Source organism: Miniopterus natalensis, chromosome 1 (genome assembly GCF_054644295.1).
Source record: "Miniopterus natalensis isolate mMinNat1 chromosome 1, mMinNat1.hap1, whole genome shotgun sequence".
In the NCBI taxonomy this organism is placed as follows: Eukaryota; Metazoa; Chordata; class Mammalia; order Chiroptera; family Miniopteridae; genus Miniopterus; species Miniopterus natalensis.
Genome location: NC_142081.1, coordinates 83,755,873 through 83,778,686, shown reverse-complemented (window position 1 = coordinate 83,778,686; position 22,814 = coordinate 83,755,873). Strand labels below are relative to the sequence as shown.

The following is a 22,814-nucleotide window of genomic DNA, read 5'->3' as shown; positions in this document are numbered from 1 at the left end:
AAGCAAAGTAACATATACTTAAATAACAAGAGAATTAGGAAAAAGAGTAAGCTCCTTTATATTAGTATTTAGCATACACTTGGGAGTGGGTGGCAGGATTATATTTAGAATTTTGGGACTAGATGGGAAAACTAGGTAGAGATCTAAAGATTGCCTAGTCAAACAAAACATGGTTTCTTAGCTTTATTTTTATAGCTCTCAATTCACAAGTATTAGTTAGAACTATTAAGTGCAACTGAAAAAGTACCTTCCAAAACCAAATTTTAAAGTTTTTCTTGTCTTTATATGGCTCATACATTTTACAATAGACCTTTCCAGCAGTAATGGGAATCACTGAGAATTTGCTACATAGTACCTCCTTCTCACCTGTGTCCATATAGTCTCCCACCTTGTTCTGTTTTTTTAATGACTACATAGTTCACAAGGAATATTTGTTTTAAGAAGTGCTGTATCATTTAAAATTAATATATGGAAAACCAATTTTAATTCTACTAGGTTACTCACGCTATTAACTAACCGTATCTAATATGTGTTCCACTTTATGAACTTAGTGCCCTTGCAGCTTAGTGCCCTTTAAAAGTTATATGATCAGGTGTGTAGTAATAGAACAAACATATATGTTATTTACCCGTATAATTTTTTCTTCTTTCCTCTCCTTACCTCTAGAACTAACACTATATTTACAAAAGACTTTGAATTATCTCCTGGAGTAGTGACTTCAAGCTATAAATCCAGTTATTTACCTATCTATACAAGTGTCTTATTTCTTCATGAGCTTGGTGGATACAAGAAGCAGTATTTCTAAAACACTGACATAAGCTCCCTCATCACAGAAACATATGAAATAGAAAAACTACAAAATAAACTCAAGCAACTGAGCACAGTTCATGTAGTTTTTTTTTTCTGTTCGTAGTTGATACCTTTTATAAAGTAATGAGCAGAATTTAGTTGACCCAGAATTTGAACATTTATTCATTGAATAAAGATTTATTATATACTGGGTCCTGACATTTTTATATCTTAAATATTTCTGGAAGCATTTCCTCAGTTCGGGCCTGCATGCTCTATTTTGCGTTATTGCTTTCTAATTCATCTTTCTCCATTTATTTGTATGCCTCTCAAATTCATCACTAGGACAGCATTTAGAGTGATCTCAAATGCAAATATGACCTTGAATCACTCTTTAAAACATATTAATGTCGCCCTGGCTGAGTGGCTCAGTTGGTCGGAGCATCACCCCGTGCACTAAAAGGTTGCAGGTTCAATTCCTGCTCAGGTCACATGCCTAGGTTGCAGGTTCGATCCCCGGTTGGGGCTCGTACAAGAGGCACCCTATTAATGTTTCTCTATCACATAGATGTTTCTCTCTCTCTCTCACTGTCTCTCTCTCTTCCCCCCCCCTCCTCTCTTAAAATTACATATAAGGCTTTTATAATCTGACTTCTGCCTAATTCTCCATTTTTAGCTCATTGTACTGTCCATTCTCTTCTCTGGCATTACTAAACTGCTAGTGATGCCCTCCTCACCAATCTCTGTATTTTAGACAAAATTGATCCTATTGTATGCTTTTCTCCCTGTCTTGATATAGCCTTGCATGCTGTCTGTGTCCCTTTCCTGCCCCCTTCTCCTTTGATTCTGGCTAACCTCATTGTTTAAGTCTCTGCTCAGGCATTATCTCTAGAAAAGTCATTCCTGACACCTCTTATCTGTTCTTCTTTAAGTCCCAAGTCCCAGTGTTGAGTCCTAAAAGATGAAAAGAAATTTGTGAGAATAGTAGAGGAAAACATTTCAGATATAATGAAGGTGTACACTGATAAAGGTGTGAAAAGTGACAGTGATTTTGGAAATTGTGAATAATGTTGCAGTTGAAAATTAGGGAGATGTTAAAAAGGTACCATTAGGAGATAGAGAATATGGTGTGACTGTATATGTTTACACTATATTTCTTAATTTTGTTTCTGATTGTCTTGTTCATTGATGTGTGAATGAATTTATAAATGACTTTTTGACATGTTTCATGCCTTGAACTTTGTGATACCTAATATTTCCTAAATTCTTTGTTGAAGTTTTCAATAATTAGAAGTATTTCTTAATTAAATAAATGTTCAGCTAAAGATTAAGCTTAATTTAAGCCCTCAATTGATAAAATGTATTTTCCATTTTTTATAATGATAATAGCTTTTATTTAACTGATCTAAGTAGTTCATTTTGACTAATACATAGATTTGTCAGCAGAACTAGACTTAGAAGTGACATCACAAGAAGAGCAAGAAAGGCTTGATGGAAGTGAAAATAACCATGCACAGGTATGTAAAAATTTGAATTTAAATTTCTGGTATAATTTTGTTTCCTATGCTTTAAAAATGTAACAAATGAAATTACCTTTTAAACAAGGCTTTAGAGTTAATAGATCATAATTGAATCTTTAGTTTTTATAAATTTTTAACTAATTATGAGACTTAAAATATTGTTAGAATCTATAGTAACTTATAGCTAAACTTTATCCTTGTAGTTGAGGCCAAAAAAATTCCTAAATATTGTTTGCTTCTTTCATTTCTATAACTTCCTTACATGATAAAGAAGGTAGTAGCGTCAAATATTGAATCAGATGATTAAACAGTTGAAATTATGAACAATATAGCTAATGACCACTGAGTTGGATTCATGTGAAAAGAGTAATCATTGTCAGTGGTTCAGAATTTGCAGTGTCATATCGCTAGTGACTAATGTCAAGGTTAAAGCTATATTCTACCTTGTGATCCCTATGTAATTGACTTAAAGGACTACATTCAGGGAGAGAATGGAGTCATAAAATAAACTCAACTGCCTATTTAGATGATCACGCCTTCCTGGCTAGAAACTTTTCTTGTTAGGGTACAAACAATAACTTTCTAATATATTTCATTTCAGTGTAGAAAATCAGGAAATATTATTAATTTTTTTATCCACTCTCATTAGTGACTATTAGAACATACCAGAATTGAATGCACCAGATAACTATATTAAGGCATACACTGTCATAATACACCATTTGAATTAAAATTTAGGAATTTGTGCTTTTTAAAAATTGATTTTAATGATTTTGGCTCCTAATAATTTAAAGTTTTCCTCTTTTCCAGTTAATATTTTAAAATATTTTTGAAATTTTATTTTTTAATTACAGTTTACATTCATTATTATTTTGTATTAGTTTCAGATGTACAGCATAGTGGTTAGACAATCATAAAAAAACCTTCATAGATACATAAAATAAAAAATTTTTTAAACCTCATAGACACAGACAACAGCACAGTGGTTACAAGAGGGGAGGGGAGATGAGAAAAGTAGAAAAGGGTATAGGGGGATAAATGGTGATGGAGAAGACTTGACTTGGGGTGGTGAATACACAATGCAATATACAAATGATGTATTATAGAATTGTACACCTGAAACCTATATAATTTTATTAACCAATGTCACCCCAATAAATTTAATAAAAAAAGATAGTATACTATCAGAAAAATCCTGTACCTTACAAAGTATTTCCCCCAATATTTCCAGTATGCACCTCGCACCATACATGGTTATTAAAATATTATTGATTATATTCCTTATGCTGTACTTTACATCCCTGTGACTATTTTGTAACTTCTAATTTGGACTTCTTAATTTCTTCACCTTTTTCACTCAGTCCCCCAACCCTCTGGCAACCATCAGTCTATTTTCTATATCTATGAGTTTGTTTCTCTTTTGTTTATTTTTTAATCTATTTTATTTTTCAATCTATACTTTAGAGTCCACATATAAATGAAATCATGTGGTATTTTTCTTTCTCTGACTTTTTTCACATAGCATAACTATAGACCCTCTAGGTCTATCCATGCTGTCACAAATGATAAGATTTCATTGTTTTTTATTGATGTGCACTTGGGTTGCATCCATAGCTTGGCTATTGTAAATAACCCTGCAGTGAACATAGGTGTGCATATATTGTTTTGAGTTACTGTTTTGAGTTTCTTCATATGCGTACCCAGAAGTGGAATTGCAGAGTCATAAGGAAAATCCATTTTTAATTTTTTGAGGACACTCCATACTGCAGTGGCTTCACCATTTGTTTAGTTTTATTTTGTTTCCCTTGCCTGCAGAGATATATCAGAGAAAATATTGCTAAGAGAAATCTCAGAGATCTTACTGCTTATGATTTCTTCTAGGAGTTTAATAGTTTTGAGTCTTACCTTAAGTCTTTAATCCATTTTGAGTTCATTCTTATATGTGGTATAAGAAGGTGGTTTAGTTTCTTTTTCTTTCTGCATGTACCTCATCAATTTTCCCAACACCATTTATTTATTGAGTAGACTGACTATACCCCATTGTATGCTCTGGCCTTCTTTGTCAGATATTAATTGACCATATAGGCATGGGTTTATTTTTGGGCTCTCTGTTCTGTTCCATTGATCTATATGTCTGTTTTCATGCCAGTGCCATGCTGTTCTGTATAGTTTGCTATAAGGTAGTGTGATATCTGCAACTTTGTTCTTTGTCAGGATTTCTGAGGCTATTTGGGGTCTTTTGTGGTTCCATATAAATTTTTGGATTATTTGTTCTCGTTCTGTGAGATACACCATTGGTATTTTGATAGGAATGTGTTAAATCTTTAGATTGCTTTGGGTAGTATGGACATTTTAATGATGTTAATTCTTTCTACCTATGAACACAGTATATGCTTCTACTTATTTGTATCTTCTATTTCTTTCTTCAGGATCTTATAATTTTCTGAGTACAGGTTTTTTACCTTCTTAGTTAAATTTTTTCTTAGGTAATTTTTTGATATAATTGTAAGTGGAATTGTTTTCTTAGTTTCCCTGATAGTTTATTATTGGTATATAAAATGCAACCAAATTTTTTTTAATTTATCTTTGTTGAAAGTATTACAGATATCCCCCTCATTTTCCCCACTGGTCCCCTCCCCCACGCATCCACCCTCCCAGGCCTTCACCACACTATTGTCTGTGTCCATGGGTTATGCATATAAGCATATAAGTTCTTTGATTAATCTCTCCCCACCCACTCCCGCACCCCCTGTTTTCCACTGAGATTCATCAGTCTGTTCCATGCTTCTATTTCTCTGGACCTATTTTGTTCCTCAGCCTGTTTTCTTTATTAGTTTCCACATATTAGTGAGATCATGTAAAACTATATCAGGAAGAATCAGAAAACCTGAATAGGCCAATAACAACTGATAAAATTGAAGGAGCAATAAAAAAACTCCCAGCAAACAAAAGCCCTGGTAGGGACAGCTTCACAGGGGAGCTTTCTATTCTTTAAGCTATAGGGTTAGATAGTTTACTAAAAATTTTTCTTGCTTTTTGACATAGGCCTGCAGTGCAATGAACTTCCCCCTTAGAACTGCTTTTACTGTGTCCCATTGATTTTGGGTTGTTGTGTGTTCATTTTCATTTGTTTCCAGGAAGTTTTTTGATTCTTTCTTGATCTTATTGGTAACCCATTCACTGTTTAATAACATGCTATTTAGCTTCCATGTCTTTTAATGTTTTTGAGTGTTTTTATTGTAGTTGATTTCTAATTTCATCGCATTGTGATCTGAGATGGTTGATATGATTTCAGTCTTCTTGAACTTGTAGAGATTGTTTTTGTGTCCTAACATGTGGTCTATCTTTGAGCATGACCCATGTGCACTTGAGAGGCATGTATATTTTGCAGCTTTGAGGTGAAATGTTCTGTAAATATCAATGAAATCCATCTGATCCAGTGTGGCATTTAGTCACTGTTTCTGTGTTGACTTTTTGTCTGGAACATCAATCCAGTGAAGTTAGTAGAGTGTTAAAGTCCTCTACTGTGCCTGTATTGCTGTTAATCTCTCCCTTAAAGTCCTAAGGTTATTATTGATTGGTCCTTATTTATTGCCATTTTAATTCTTTATGTTTCTCTCTCTATTTCTTCTTATTATTACAGCAGTCCCTTTAACATTTCTTGCAATGCTTCTATTTCTACTTCTAATTACAGCCGTCCCTTTAACGCCTCCTGCAGTGCTGGTTTGGTGGTGATAAACTCCTTTATCCTTTTTTTTGTCTGGGAAACTCTTTATTTCACCATCTGTTTTGAATGATAGCCTTGCTGGATAGAGCAGTCTTGGTTTCAGATCCTTGTTTTGCATTACCTTGAATACTTCATGCCATTCCCTTCTGGCCTGTAGAGTTTCTGAGACATCAGCTGACAACCTTATGGGAGCTCCTTTGTAGGTAACAGATTGTTTTTCTCTTGCTGCCTTTAAGATTCTCTCTTTGTCTTGAATTTTTTGGCATTTTAATGATGTGTCGGGGCGTGGGCCTCTTTGGATTCTTCTTCCTTGGGACTCACTGTGCCTCCTGAACTTGTGTGACTTTTTCCTTGACCAGGTTAGGGAAGTTTTCTGCCATTATTTCTTCAACAGGTTCTTTAACCCTTGCTTACTTTCAACCTCTTCTGGCATTCCTATGATGTGAATGTTGTTATGTTTCATGTTGTCCCATGGCTCCCTTAGACTTTCCTCCTTTTTTTTGTTTTTCTTTTTGGGTCTCAGATTGAGTCATATTTTTTTACCTTGTGTTCTAATTAGTTGATCTGTTCCTCAGCTTCCTCTAATCTGATGTTTATTCTTTCCAATGTATTCTTAATGTCTACTATGTCATTCTTCATTTCTGACTCGTCATTTTCATAGTGTCCATATATTTTTTCATGCTGTTGAGCATCCTTACAGTCAGTATTCTGAACTCTCTATCTGATAGATTGCTTATCTCCACTTACTTTAGCTCTTTTTCTGGAGACTTCTCTTGTTCTTTCATTTGGGCCTTGTTTTTTTGTCCCCCCATTTTGGCTGCCTATGTGGGTTTCTATAAGGCAGGGCTGCTAGGGTTCTCAGTCTTTTTGGACAATCTCTGGTGTAAGCCAGTGTCAGACGCTGTTTGTGACTGGCCCTGAGTACGCTGTTTGGAGCTATCAACAACCCACGGCTTGAGGTCCCCTCTGTTGGGGCTTGGTGCATTTGGACAGGACCAAGATGCACCCAAAATCTGCTTTTCCAAGGCCTGGGTCTAGAAGCAGATCAGGTAAAGACTCTAAGCACTCTGAGTTCTGCCTCTGCCTGCAGACTGATTAATCTGATTCTCTTAATGAGCCTTAGGCTATAGAAACTCCACTGAGTAGTACCAGAGGTTTTCTAGCAGGATGGGGCAGTTGCTTCCCCCCCAGGCAAAAGCTGCTTGGAAGGTAAATGTCAGCTTGTGAAAGATGTTCTCTGCATTATGAGGTAATGACTCGGCACAAGAACCTAGATTGGTGCCCTCTTAACTCTATCTCCAGAGCCCACAACGCTAGATCCTCCTCACACAGTTCTAGTGTACTCTGCCCTTCCTCTGCTGGAACCCAAGGTGAATTGCTGCACACGAAACTTTGTGCATTGGCCCTTTAAGAGGGTGCCTACATTTCCAGCTATCTCTCCCTGGCAGACAGAATCCCTGCTGATTTTCATAGCCATATGTTATGTGGGCATCTTTCTCAGTCCTGGTGCTCTTCCCTGGGAAGCCCAGCCTGGGGTTTGGGCCCTAGAGTCCTCAGTGGGAATCCTCCTCCAGCTGTGATATCCCTCTGGACCTTCAGCTGCTGCCTGTGGGAGCCTGGCCAGCCCTTCTTTTTTATAGCTGCATAGTATTCCATGGTGCAGCAAATTTTTTAATATTAATTTTGTATCCTGCTACTTATTGAATACATTTGTCAGTTCTAATAGTTTTTTGGTGGAGTGTTTAGGATTCCTTGTACACACTATCATGTTATTTACAAATGACAGTTTTACTTCTTACTTTCCAATTCTGATGCCCTTTTATTTCTCTTTTTGTCTGATTGCTCTTGCAAGGACTTCCAGTACTATGTTGAATAAGAATGGTGAAATTGGACATTCCTGTCTTGTTCCTGATTTTAAGGGAAATGCTTTAGTTTTTATGTTCCATTAGTCATCAGTTAGTTATTCAGGTTGACTGTTCTATAATTTAATTGTAATTTCAGTTTGGTCCTGGGAGGAGGTGAGTGCAACTCACCTACTCCACTGCCATCATGGATCCCCCCTAAAAGTAATTCTTAAGTGCAATGTAGGGGCTCACTATTTAAGATGTAGTGAGGTAAAATAGTTTAAGTGAGGGAGCCTTTGTAACGTTAAAATTCATCTACCAATTTATTTTTGGTAGACTTAATATCCAATGAATTACTTACTTCCAGTATTGACAAAATTAGGTTTGCAGGTTCATGTTTTGTTTTGTTTTTTAATTTAGACCAAGGCAAGTTATTTTTCACTTCTTTCATTACAATCCAGTGATTTGGGGGTAGCTAAACATATGGTCATGGGAAAAGATTTGACTTTGGGTGGTGGGCACACAGTGCAATATACAGATCTTATAACATAGAAACCCATACCTGAGACCTATATGACCATATTAACCAATGTCACCCCAATAAATCTAATTAAAAAAAGGAAAAAAAGTTTAATGGTTAAATTTTAATTATAATTTTTCTTTATTCGTACTTGATTATTTAAGGATAAAGTTATTGCACCAACATGTCCCCCAACAGCAAAAACATCTGAAAATCAAAGCAAGCAAATTAACATTCCACTTTGCATCTGGAAAAATGTCTCATGAATCAAAAATAAATAGAGCAGGGGACAGAGAGAATACATCTGCATATTCAGGACATCCTTCTTTGCAAAAGTGAGGAAATGTGGATCAAACAAGGCAAATTAGAATGGGGGAACAATTTACAACTTACACAAATGAGTTAAAGCAGAAGTTTGGTAAAATTTGTGAAAAATACAAAATTACTGCTTGTCTTGAGAAACAGCCACTACATGATAACCCTAAAGAAGAAACAAGCTTACAATAAATACCTTCTAATTTGACAAATAAAATACTTGATTGTGATGGAAAAGATGCATTTGTCTGTCTCTGCAGTATTCTAAACATTTCCTGAACAAGAAGAACCCACTCTCAAAAGTATTTTCTATCTCATTCGTACTCTGGGTCCTCAGGATATGCTTGTTGGTAATCTTCTAAGCTTTGTTAAAATGAAAATAAATTACACTAAAAATAATAGCAGACCAGACACTGAACATGTTTTAACAAAAATGAGAAGAATTTTTATAATGATATAAAAAATTTAAAAAGTGAAATACCCAGTAGTTAAGTTGGAAATGAAAGAACACCTAGAGTTTGATATGCAGATGACAAAAATTATGAACCCAGACATTACTAATTGGAAATTAGACATTGTATATACACCTCAGCCTAGTGATCAAAAAAGCCTTCTTGATTTGTGGCTTGCCTGCTGCAATGAAATAAAACACATGATTCAAATAAAAAGTCATGAGATTACTGTTACAAATACTTTTAAAGAAACAAAACCAAAATCAAGATTTGTTTGAGAAGCCATTTTATACAGATATTTTTAGTGCTAATAACTGTAAAAGTATGGAACATGAATTAGAAAGTGTGAATTCTTTTCTACCGTATAGTGACAGAACCTGTGAATGATATCTAAATGAAGAATGACAGCAAGATATACAAAGTTTTAAGAATGAGATAGACATGTTAAAATTAAGAGTTTCTGGCTTTGGAAAAAGAAAGTTCAACCTCAAAAAGAAGTAGAGGCTCACTTGATGCTACTCTGTTTTTCTCTTTATCAATTATCTGATCCATTCTGGTTTTTCACTTATGAAAAACGTTTGTGTGTAAAATGGAGTTGTGTAAATTTGTAATTGTGTCTAGAAACTGATTATTTCAGCCATCTAAAATAATAGTTTAGGAAAACATTCTCATAATTTTGGTTCCTTAATCAACTTAAGTCTCTCTGTCGGTCTTCTGAACATATGAACTGGGAAACCAATTTAGCTATGTATCATGTGACCTTCTGAACCAGAGAAAGTATAAAGAAATTTGCTTTAAAAATATAATGAGCACTAGGTGGTTTTTTTTTAAGTTTATTGGCCTCAATATAAATTGCATTCCATAAACAATAAAATGAGAAGGAAGCTGTGACTGGGGGAAGCAATATAAACAAATATTCCCAGCTAAATGAATCTATTTTTTTTTAATCCTTGCCCAAGGATATTTTTTCCATTGCTTTTCAGAGACCGTGGAAGGGACAGAGAGAGAAAGAGAGAGAAACATGGTGTGAAAGAGACACATCGATTGGTTGCCTTCCTTACACGCCACAACCAGCCCTTGGCCGGAATCGAATTCAGGACCCTTCAGTCTAAGGACTGATTCTCTAACCACTGAGCAAAACCTGCCATAACTGAACTAATCTATTTTTGTGCTTTAATGTGTGCAATCTTAGATGCTTTTGAACTTAGAATCCCATCAGGACCACTTTGAGATATTTTTCATAGCAAGCACATATACCTCGACATATGTTTTGTTTTTTATTACTCTCATGTTTTTATAGACTCAAACGTTCATATTATCTTGTTTAATAAAGTATGGTCAATTTTGACATGTACAACGTTATCATATAGGTAGTATAAACCCTTTGCAGAAAATTCAGTATTTAACTCTCAAGTAAAAAACTGAGTTTTGAGACACATTGACTTTTAAAGATAGACAAAAATTGAGATAGTCTCCTTTAAAAGAAAAACTAGATGAGCCCTCCCCCCAAACTAAGGCATTAAATTACTTTGCAAACATCATACTTTTAACTTATCTGATTAATTTGATGAGTTTATCTGGTAATTTATCTGATTCAGCATTATAGAATTGTATCATCTCTTTTGGTGCCATAAAATGTTAGGTAATGCATTTTCAGGAGCTTTGGGCAGATTATTTAACCTTTCTTGGTTGTATTTGAATTATCAGCAAATATGGGGCTAAAGTAGTTAATTACTTCTGTACCCATACTCTCCAACTATAACATTTTATGGTTATTTAGTATGAAATTTGGGGAGCATTACTCCTTTTCCAGGGTTCTACGTTACCTAACAATTCATCGCCTTCGCTCTGTGCCTGTGTTGTGGTAAACTTCGGGGCATATATTTTATGAATACCGTCACTTTTTTGATAACCCCAGGGCCAAAAAGCAAAAAGAATCGTAAAAGACAATGGGGGAAAGAATAGCTTAGTGCAGAAAGAGGAATTTGTTACTGAAGCGCAATGTCAGTCCTCTAAACCTGGTTGTGGGAAAGACAGAAAAGGACGAATTACATCTTTGTCTTTTTATTTCCGTCTCCACTGCGCAAACAGAAGCCGGGTGGGGGATGTTAGGTAGTAACGAGTGGGTGTGAGTAAGAGCACAGAATTAAGAAAGCCCTTTTTGAACTCTTGGGAAAATTCTGCTTCTTTACTGAAACAGAAATAAAGCAGAATTTACAAAAATCTCAAAGACCTGTAATGATAAAATTAAAGTAAGCACAAAAATATTTTTATTGATTAAAGTCATGACAATTAAACTAAGAGACAAATGATAAAATTAATGAAAACACAACAAGTCTTTCTAATGAATAAAGTGATAACAATTATCCTTCATATCAAACTTTCATTAAAGGTTGAAGAAGAAAAAAAGATACACAGAAGTAGTGAAGTGGAAGTAACACGAAACATCCATAATGCTCGTGCTGATGACAGCGATGGATTAATTCAACAAAGGAGTGGACAAACTGATAACCAACAATTTCCTATTATGGAGAATGAATATTCTGATTGGTGAGCCGATAGCAATATTTAACAGTGGGTAACTATTTCCCTGTAAAACAAATTTTTATTTGAACTAATATTCATGATCAACAAATTATGTATTTCTACTTAGGGATATTCAATCTTGCCTGGTAATCAGAAGAATGCAAATTAACAAACAGTGAGATACCATTTTTTGAAGTCATAATGATAAGTATTTTATTTAAAAAATAACCAGGGTTGGAAAATGTGAGAAAAAGGGCATTTTCATACACTATTGTTAGATAAAATTGATACATCTTTTTTGGAAGGTTAACTGAGCAGCATGTTTCAAAATTTCAAATGTGTCATTCCTTTATCCTAACAGTTTCACTTCCAGAACTAGATCCTACAGGAAAACATGACTTGTATAAATATACACACACATTCTAAGGACATTTATTATATATTATTATGTATATAAGACATACAACAGGTCATTATATATTACATATAATATGACATGTTAAGGATATATGATATACTTATATGCATCAAGGATATTTCTACAACTATGTTACATACAGGGTAGGGCAAAAGTAGGTTTACAGTTGTATGTGAAACAGAGTTTATGCTTGTATTATTGTTTATTAATTATTGTATTATTTTCCATATGAACTATAAGCCTACTTTTGCCCCATCCTGTATATACATATATATGTTAAGGACATTTTTTTATAGCATTGCATATCAAAAAGTTGGAAGTAGTCTAAATACCTAGCAATAAGGAAATAAGCTGTTATACCCGTAAAATAATGTAGTATGTAACAACTGGAAAAAATGAGGTTAGCTCTACAGCATACTGATAGTTTCACAACTGAAGTATATTTAAAGCATTTGGTTTGATGATATCAAATTTTGACATCCTAAGCAAATGTTAAACACTTCTAAAGTTGCTGAGTTTCAAAAGGAAATTACATACTACATTGGCACTCTACTTTATTACTCTCAAAATTGCTAGTTATTAGATTTTTGTGTTTTGTTTTAATACATATGCACTTAAATATTGGACCCGCAAATTAATTTGAAAGCAAGGAATTTCACATGACAATTTGTTCCATGTCTTTAGTATAAACATTTCAACATATTAAGAAACATATCATGGGATTAATCTGTTAAATTGGGTGAACAGGCCTTTTCTGTAAAGGGCCAGATAGTCAATATTTTAGGCTTTGTGGACCATCCAGCCTCTGAAATCTGTCATGGACAATAGGTAAATGAATGGATGTGGCTGTGTTCCAATAAAAGTTTATTTACAAAAACAGGCACTGGGCTGGATTTGGCCTGCAGGCAGTCATTTGCCCCTGCGCTATAAACCAAAGCGTTGCTAATGTAGTGAATCCTCTTTTTAAAGGTACGCTGCATGCATGCCTTTGTCTTTCCTTTTTTTCAAAAATATTTTTAAATTTTATTTTTGTTTAAAATATTACAGATGCCCTTTTTTCTCCCCAATAACCCCGTCCCATCCACCTCCCCAGTCCCTCTCCCTACCATTGTCCGTGTCCTTGGGTTGTGCATATATGCATATAAATTCTTTGGTTACTCTCTCCCCCTCCACCCACCCGCCCTCCTCCATCCCTCTGACATTCGTCAGTCTCATCTATGCTTCCATGTCATTGAATCTACTCTGTTCATCAGTTTATTAAGTTCTTTAGATTCCATGTATAGAGAGCATATCTCAGTATGCAGCACTCCCAATTTGTCAACAGTGACTTCATATTATACAATTTACAAAAATTCCGTTTATGAAATAAGAATTTTCTGCATGTTTTCCCCTTTGTTGCAGTTACAGACTTTTAATATGACTAATTACATTATATATGGGAGTAGTGTAAAATATTCTAGATTTGAATGATTTTCATCAAGTGAGAAATCTTTCTGTGGTTTTTGCAAGCATGAGAAAAGTGATATGTTATATGATATTGTACAGGGTTAGAGGATTCACAGCTATATCAAACACCTTTGAAAGGTTAAGATAACAATTGACTCTTCCAATAAGCAGTTTCAATAAATAGTTGCCATGGAAGCCAGACTGTAATGAATAAATGTGAACAACTCCTTACAGAATTTTTACTGAGAAAGGCAATAGAAAAATGGATGATGATGGAAGAAGAATGTGGAGTTGAAAGGCGTTTTCTTTCTTTTTTTATTTTAAGATAGGAGCTTTTAGACTATGTGTATTGTTGGAAAAGATCCAGTAAAGGAGGACATGTTTGTTAAATTTAAGTTTATTTTCATTTCCAAGTATTAGATAGCTTGTTAATTGTATTACATTATATTTTGTATATGTGATTAACTAATTGTCTATAGTACTTCAATCATGTAGAGATTTGTGATAAAAGGTTGTTTATTCAGAATTGGTAGCCATTGGAATATTCTCGTATATTGAACATGTAGATTATTACCGAAAAGGTAAACAATCATATACAGATTTTAAAATTTTATAATAATAAACATTGAGACCATGTTGAATAGAATTTAATTACCCCTTAAAGATTCTACGTATTATAGTGCCTTTGACAGTATCATCATGCATAGCTATGATTTGTAAGGTACTCTAAAGTATTAGGTTATATTAACTTAATAGTCTTTTAGATTCTGGGAAAAGGGGGTAGATTTTATGTATGTACAATAGAAAAATAAACTATTAACAATCTGTCACAGATTATTACTTTTGGATTGTAAAGTTCTAAAATATAAAAACCGTGCCTTCTGTTACAACAGTGTCATTGACATGTACTGCGTGCTCAATAAGTGTATGTCAAATGTGTGAATAAGTTGAATAGATGAATGAATGCCTATTGCTGAATTTATCAAAAACATCTTTAGTTTATTAAAAGAATGTTTTCAATATGGCCTAGATACAAAATTCTTTTTATTTTAAAAAATGTGTACTATTCAGAAATTATTACTTATAATTATAGCTAGAAATAGAATAATATAAATTCATTTGCCATCATAGTGCTTAAACACACTTAAAAGTAAGTGTTACTTTCAAAGCATATTGTGAAACACATGTTTTGAAGCCAGATTCCCTGGGATTGAATTCTGTTTCTGCTATTGACCAGCTCTATAGACTCTGGCAAGTTACTTAGCCTTTTTATGCCTCGTTTTCTTCCTTTGTAAAATACCTAATATATTGCCTACCTCCTTTTGTGAGGATTAAAATGCTCCTAAGACATGAAAAATGGTCATAATAATACAATACTAATTGCATAGTTAGTCCTTAAGAAGCTAATATCATGATTATTATAAAAGGGTTTCCTTCATATAAGGACTTAAATAGTACTTTCCAAATAGGTCTTAGGGCTAGTAAAAACTTATTTTTATTGAACATGACAATAAAAACTGTGGTATATTATTTCTTCCTGTGAAAAGTATGAATAACAAACATTATGTTTTTCCTTCTGCTTTGACTGTCATCTTGATCTAATTTTAATACTTAATGTTAATATTATTAGTATACCGTCTTTGTCCTTTAATGTTAGTTTTCTTTCTATTTATTGTTTAATCCCCCTTAGAGAAAATTAATTACAAATGCAGAGATTTTATATAAGAAATAATAGGTTAGATATTCTTTGTATTTAAGTATTTAATACTCGCCTGAAAAGAACTTTATGTTTGTTTTTTAGGTCTGCAAAGAAAACATCTAGTGAACAGAAAACATCTAGTGAAGAGAACAAGGTATTTTAAAAATTAAATTATCAAAAATATTTTCTGTAGTAAAAAATATATTATAAAAGATATAGTGAAAAATAGAAAACCTTCCTTTGTTGTAGAGAATTTTACTTAGAAAAAGTGATTTAGAAACACTAGTTATTGATCAAGGTACCTTTTTGATAAAAATAAGTTCTTTTAAGAATACCTGGGTTTTGGCTTTTATAAAAAGGTGGATATCTATCACCTCTGTAAACTGAGTATATTTTATCAACGTTTTGAAAAACAGTATTATTTATTTTTAGGTTAAAGAGAAAATTAATTCTGTGGATGACCTTGATGATTTAACTCAGTCATCTGAAACAGTTTCAGAACATTGTGAGTTGCCGTACTCCAGTTATAAAAATCCAATGTTGTTAATTGAACAACTTGGCTTGGAATGTAAAGGTAACACCATTGTATAAATTAAAGCCTTTTTCTGTATACTGTAGTAACTTATGCACACCTTGTCTAGTTTTGCATCCCAGAGGACGTAGTGTTGAGCTATTTATCTGGGAAATATGTTTTATACTAAAATAAAATGAGAGCGATTGTCTGCTCTCAGCCGAAGAGCTGTGATAATTCCCACTGTACTTTTCTCAGTGTGGATGGGAAGCCTAGTGTGTTTATTGACTCTGCTTCTCTCCGATGCCTTCACCCAAGGTCAGGTTATGAGACTTCCCTCCTAGGATACTGAAATAAGGTCAGCACTGTTTTCTGCCATTTCACCTCCTGAAGCCTTGGTCTACACTGCCCCCATAATTTTTACTTATTCTAAAAATTCAGATCTCACCATTTTAAAACCCAGATATTACTTCTTATTGCTATAAGTTTAAAGGCCATAATCCTCCAGCTTCATTTTGTATTATCCTTCTTTCCATCTATGTTATAGCCACTGTCTTATATGTTTTTTCCTGTAATAGAGCTTTTTTTTTTCAACAGCTAGGTTAGGTGAACTACACATATATGAAGTGTATAATTTGATAGTCTTGACATGTGTGCACACACATGAATTCAGCACCACAATCCAGATAGTTAACATATCTATCACCCCTAAAAGTTTCCTTGTGCCCCTTTATATCCCTTATTAAGAGACTGCGGATTGTTTTCTAAAGTAATTGTACCATTTCTCATTCCTTTCCAGCAGTGTATAAAAGTTCCAATTCCTCCATATCTTCATGAACATTTAGTATTGCCAGTTTTTAAAACCTTAGCCATTCTAATGGGTATGTAGTGTGTGTATCTATCATTATGGTTTTACTATTCATTTCCCTAATAACAATAATGTTGAGCATCTTTTCATGTACATATTTGACATCTGTGTATCTTCTCTGAACTGTCTGTCTAGATCTTTTGCCATTTAAAAAATTATGGTGTTTGTCTTCTTATTTGTTGAGTTTTGAGGATTCTTTATGTATTCTGGATACAATTCCTTTATCAGCTCTATTTTTTGCAAGGGTTTTCCCCTAGTCTGTAGCTCGTCTTTTAGCTCTCTTCACCAGTGTCTTTTGAAGACTGGAGTTTTTATTTTTGGTGAAACCCAATTTACCCATTTGTTCTTTTATGGATTTTGCTTTTATTGTTCATGTCTAAGAATACTTTGCCTAGCACAACGTCACAAAATTTTCTTTTAAGATTTTCTTTAGAAGTTTTATAGTTTTAAGTCTCGTGTTTAGATCTATGATTCATTTTGTGTTCTCTTTTGCATATGATGTACAGATCCAAGTTCATTCCTTTGCACATGGATATGCATATATTCCTGCACCATTTGTTTAAAAGGCTATATTTTCTCTGCTTCATGCTACTCTGCCTTTGTCAAAATCAGTTGAGCATATGTTTGTAGGTTTATTTCTGGACTCTGTTCTGTCCCATTAATGTATTTGACCATCTTTCCACCAGTAAAATGGTGTTTTACTTACTTTAGGTTTATAAAAGTTCTTGAAATCAGGTAATGTTAACCCTCCAGTTGTGATCTTTTTCATGGTTGTTTTGCTATTCTAGATTCTTTGCATTTCCACATGAAATTTAAATCATTTCATCAATTTCTAAAAAAAAAGTCTGCTAGCATTCTCAAAATTAGATTTGGATCATGTTGAATCCACAGATTAATTTGGGGAAAATTGACTTTTTAACAATATTGAATTTTCAATACCTGATCAGAGCATATGTCTCCATGCATACAGGCCTTCTTTAATTTTCTCAGTAATATTTTACTGTATAGGTCTTTCCATCTTTTATGAGATTACCTGTAGGTATTTCTTATTTATCAATGCAGTGTAAATAATGTATCTTAAATTTTAATTTCCGGTTGTTCACTGCTAATATATAGAAATACAGTTGATTTTTGTATATTGATTCTCTGTCCTTCAACTTTGCTAAACTCACCTGTTAGTTCTAGTAGCTCTTTGATAGATTCTATCAGATTTTCTACATAACCAAATGTTGTCAAACTTTCTTTCTTAAACTACTATTTTACTAACAATAGTAAATATTTAAGACTCATGGCCAATAACATTCTCTATTACACCTAATTACAGCTCTGCCACTGTAGCGTGAGAGTAGACAATACATAAATTAATGGACATGACTATATTCCCATAAAATTTAATTTACTAAAATAAGCAACCTGGCCCAATACATAAATTAATGGACATGACTATATTCCCATAAAATTTAATTTACTAAAATTAGCAACCTGGCCCACAGGTGGGAGTTTGCTGGGTCCTATTATGTGATCATGTCGTCTGCTAATAAAGATGGATTTACTTCTTCCTTTCCCATATGGATGCCTTTTGTTTATTTATGTTGCATAATTGCACTGGCTAGAACCTCTGGTATAGTGCTGAGTAGGACTAAAAGCAATCATTCCTGTCTTGTTCCTGATCCTTTAGGGCAAGAATTCAGCTTTTCACTATTACCTATGTTGTTAGCTGTAGAGTTCTCATAGATCTTTTTTATCATATTGAAGAGGATTCCTTGTATTTCTGGTTTGCTGAAAGTTTTTATCAGGAATACTTGTTTTGTCCAGTGCCTTTTCCCCCCTACTAATATGATTACATGGTTTATTAGTATGGTGAATAACAGCTGATTTCTTTACTTTAAAAAAACAGCTTTGCCCTAGCCAGTGTGGCTCAGTGGTTAGAGAGTCAGCCGGAGGACTGAAGGGTCTGGGGTTTTATTCTGGTCAAGGGCACGTACCTCAGTTGTAGGCTCCATCCCAGCCCTGTTGGGGCGCGTGCGGGAGGCAACCAATCGATGTGTCTCTCTCACATCAATGTTCCTCTCTCTAAAAAGAAAAATCAATGGAAAAAATATCCTCAGGTGAGGAATGAATGAATGAATGAATGAATAAAACAGCTTTATTGAGATAGAATTTATATACCATACAAATTATCAATTTAAAGAGTACAATTCAGTAGTTTTTAGTGTTTTCACAAAGTTGTACAATCATCACCACAATGTAAGAACATTTTCATCACCCCCAAAAGAAACCTCTTACCCACTTGTAACTACTATTAAAGACAAATTTAGGACTACACAGCTCAGAAGAAAAGAATATTTTTCTCTCACTTGGTAGGAGACTGGATTAATAGCTCTAGTTTGAAAGAGTCTTTCCTAAACAAAACAAAAACAAACTTATTTGCTATAGTCTTTGAATGAATGATTAGCTAAATTTGATTTTGTCAGTAGTAAATTGGTCACACTGGGGTTTACAAACATCCATCTAGTTGTACTCTTAGTGAAATAGTCAACAAAATTAGTAGACTTGCATAATGGAATGTGAGTAATGTGCATAATATATGAAGTAGGTAAAGATTCACAATGAAAAATTTTTCTTCCTGTGATTATAAGATTTGTTTTTTATGTTTTAATTGAAAAAAAAAATTTTTGGAGCTGATGTGGAAAGATCTTTTTTAAATTAAATTTATTGAGGTAATATTGGTGAGTAACATAAAATTCAGGTGTACAATGTTATAACACTTCTGTATACTGTATTGTGTGCTTAGCACTCAAAGTCTAGTTTCCTTCCATCAGCATGTATTTGACCCCCCTTTATCCTATTTTACTTTTGAATGTTAAACATACCCAGCATTTGGGAAATAAGCCCCATCTGGTCATGACAATAGTTCTTTTAATCTGTTGTTGGATTTGATTTGCTTATGATTTGTTTAGAATTTTTACCTCCTTGCTCATGACATAGTTTTCTTTCTTATAACATCTTTGTCTGGTTTTGGTTTCAGAGTACTAGAGAATGAGTTGGGACATATTTCTACTCTTCATTTTTTGAGAGAGTTTGTGTAGAATTGGTATTACTTTTTTCCTAAATGTTTGGTAGAATTCACCAGGATAGCCATTTGGACCTGAAATTTTCTTTTTGGAAAGGTCTTTAACTAGGACTTTAGATTCTTTTATCTGTTCTTTCGCTTTAGTAATTTCTGTTTTTCAAGACATTGATTCACTTCATCTGAATTGTCAAATTTGTTTACATAAATTTTATAATATTACTCTGTAATTCTTTTAATATCTATAGAATCTATAATAATGTCATACTTCTGGTTTCTGATATTGGTAATTTGTGTCTTCTCTCTTTTTTTTCTTTATCAGCCTGGCTGGAGGTTTATTACTTTTATTGATCCTCAGAAGACACTTGATTTCATTGACTTCTCTCTATTCTTTTTTTTCTTTTCTCTCTTATTGCTTTTGTCTTTGATGCTTATTATTTCCTTTCTTCTGATTGGTTTGCATTTAATTTGCTCTCCTGTTTCTAGTTTCTTAAAGTAGAAGCCAAGGTCATGATTTGAGACCTTTTTTCTTTTCTAATGTGGACATTCATTGCTGTAAATTTTTATGTAAGTACTGTAGTAAAAGCCTTCTACAAAATCTAATATTTTGTTTTCATTTTCATTCAATTCAAATTCTTTTCGTTACCTTTTTTTAAATTGATTTTTGGGCGGGGAGGGGGGCAGATACTTCGATTTGTTGTTCCAATTATTTACTCATTCATTGGTTGATTCTTGTATGTACCTTGACCAGGGATCAGGTAGTACTCACCAGCTTATCATATCAGGGCGACACTCAAACCAACTAATCTACCTGGAAGGGCTTTCATTACCTTTTTGACCCAGTGATTATTTACATGTATGTTACTTAGTTTCCAAATATTTGAATATTTTCCAGAGATATTTTTGTTACAGATTTTCAATCTGACTGCTTTGTGGCCAGGATACATACATTATATGACGTAAATCCTTTTGACTGACTCTTTTTATTAAGATTTATTTTATGACCCAGAATATAGTATTTTTTAAGTATTCCATGATTACTTGAGATGATTTTCTGCATACTTGTTCTATCACTTAGAGTAAATGGTATTAAAATCTGACATACAGATGGTCAATAGACATGTGAAAAAAATGCTCAACGTAACTAGTCATTAGAGAGATGCAAATTAAAACTACAATGAAATATCACCCCATACCCGTCAGAATGGCTACCATCAATAAATCAGCAAACAACAGTGCCCGGCAGGCATGTCTCAGCGGCTGAGCAGCCACCTATGATCTAGGAGATCACAGTTCGATTCCCAGTCAGGGCACATGCCCTGGTTGTGGGCTCCATCCCCAGTGGGGGGCATGCAGGAGGCAGCTGATCAATGACTCTCTCATCATTGATGTTTCAACTCTCTCTCCCTCTCCCTTCCTCTCTCTGAAATCAATAAAGACATATTTATAAAACAATTAAAACACACACACACAGAAAAAGTGCTGGTGAGAATGTGGAAAAAAGGAATCCATGTGCATTGTTGTTGGGAATGTAGACTGGTGCAGCCACTATGGAAAACAGTATGGAGTTTCCTCAAAAAACTTAAAAATGGAACTACCCAGCGATCCCACTTCTGGGAATAATATTCTAAGGATGACAAAACACCAATCGGAAAGAATTTATGCACCCCTCTGTTCATAATAGCAGAGTTATTTACAATAGCCAAGATCTGGAAACAGCCCAAGTGCCCATCAGTAGATGAGTGGATAAAAGAGCTGTGGGACATTTACACCGTGGAATACTACATACTGTTTGACTTATCTACTGTTTGTACCTCTTTTCAACTTTTTCTGTCTCCTTTTAAATTGAGTAATTTTTATGATTTAGTAGTATTTCTTTTGGCTTATTAGCTATAGCTCTTGCTATTTTAGTGTTTGGTTTATGGTAAATGACTTTAAGCAATCACATTATACCTTCAAATAATATTATAGTACATCATATGTAATATAAGAAGATTACAGTAATATACTTCCATTTCTTCTCTCCTATCCAGACCTGTCCTGGCTCTGTGGGATTATATTTTTCATTACATTTAGAAAGTTTTTGGCCATTGTTGCTTCAAGTATTTTCTGTGCCTTCCTTTCGCTTCTTTGGGGAATTATACATGAGCCATTTAAGTTCTCTCACAATTCACTGATGACAAATTTACTAATCTTATATTTTGCAATTTCTAATATGCATTTATTCCCATCCAGTGTATTTTTCATGTTGGATATTATAATTTACATCTCTATAAGTGCTATTTGATTTTTAAAACATAGGTTCCATGTCTCTACATATATTTTTGAGATTTCTTTTTGGATATAGTTAAGTTGTTTATAAACAGGTTGATCCTTTCTGGTCTTCCTCTTGTGAATGTTAGGTGAATCCAGAGCAGTGCTCAGCCAAGGGCTAATTACGCCCTACTACTGAGGCAGACTTTCCTGCCTGCTCTGTTCATTGTCCTGTGAGTTAGGAGTTCTTTTCAGCCTGGCTAATGGGAACAGATACTATTTCTGGTGCTGGGTGAGCCCCAGGCACTGTTTCCTGTACTCTTTTCAGATGTTTGTTTTCCCAGGTCTGAAGTGATTTCGTCACAGGTATGCACTGTTCATTACTCAGCTGAGTACCCTCTGCAGATCTCCAGGGTTCTTTTTCTGTTCTGCTCCCTCCTCCCCATGGTTTGGACCTGTGATCTCTACCTGCCTTGGTTTCACCAGACCCTCAGCTTCACCACCTAACTCAAGGAGCCTGGTGAACTCCACCTCAGTTCCTTCTCCCTACGTTGTGGCCTGGAAATTCTCTCAAGGCAGTGAGCTGAGACATTTGTTAGGCTCACTTCATTTGTTTCAGGAATCATTGTCTGTCACTGCCCGAAGTCTGTTGTCTTGAAAATAAGTTTTTAATGTATTTTGTCTGTTTTGTTTTTGCTTGCTTCAGGTAGGAAGGTAAATCAGTACCTGTCACTTCATCTTGCGAGAAGCAGATTGCATAGAACTTTGGCAGGTGCTGTGGAGTGTCTAGAAAGCTCGCCTTCCCTTTGTCTGATTGCTTCCTGCTCGTCCTCCATTTGTCAGTGTAGCCATCTCT

General features: G+C 34.2%; 1 protein-coding gene across 1 annotated transcript in view; it reads left to right on the top strand.

The window, feature by feature from the left end:
• Positions 1-22,814, top strand: part of LOC107530253 (ankyrin repeat domain containing 26) — a 108,120-nt gene that overhangs the window by 43,959 nt on the left and 41,347 nt on the right. The window contains exons 17-20 of the mRNA XM_016203938.2: positions 2,236-2,306; positions 11,560-11,717; positions 15,359-15,410; positions 15,689-15,830. Coding sequence (XP_016059424.2) covers positions 2,236-2,306; positions 11,560-11,717; positions 15,359-15,410; positions 15,689-15,830 — 423 coding nt within the window. The remainder of the gene's footprint in view (positions 1-2,235; positions 2,307-11,559; positions 11,718-15,358; positions 15,411-15,688; positions 15,831-22,814) is intronic.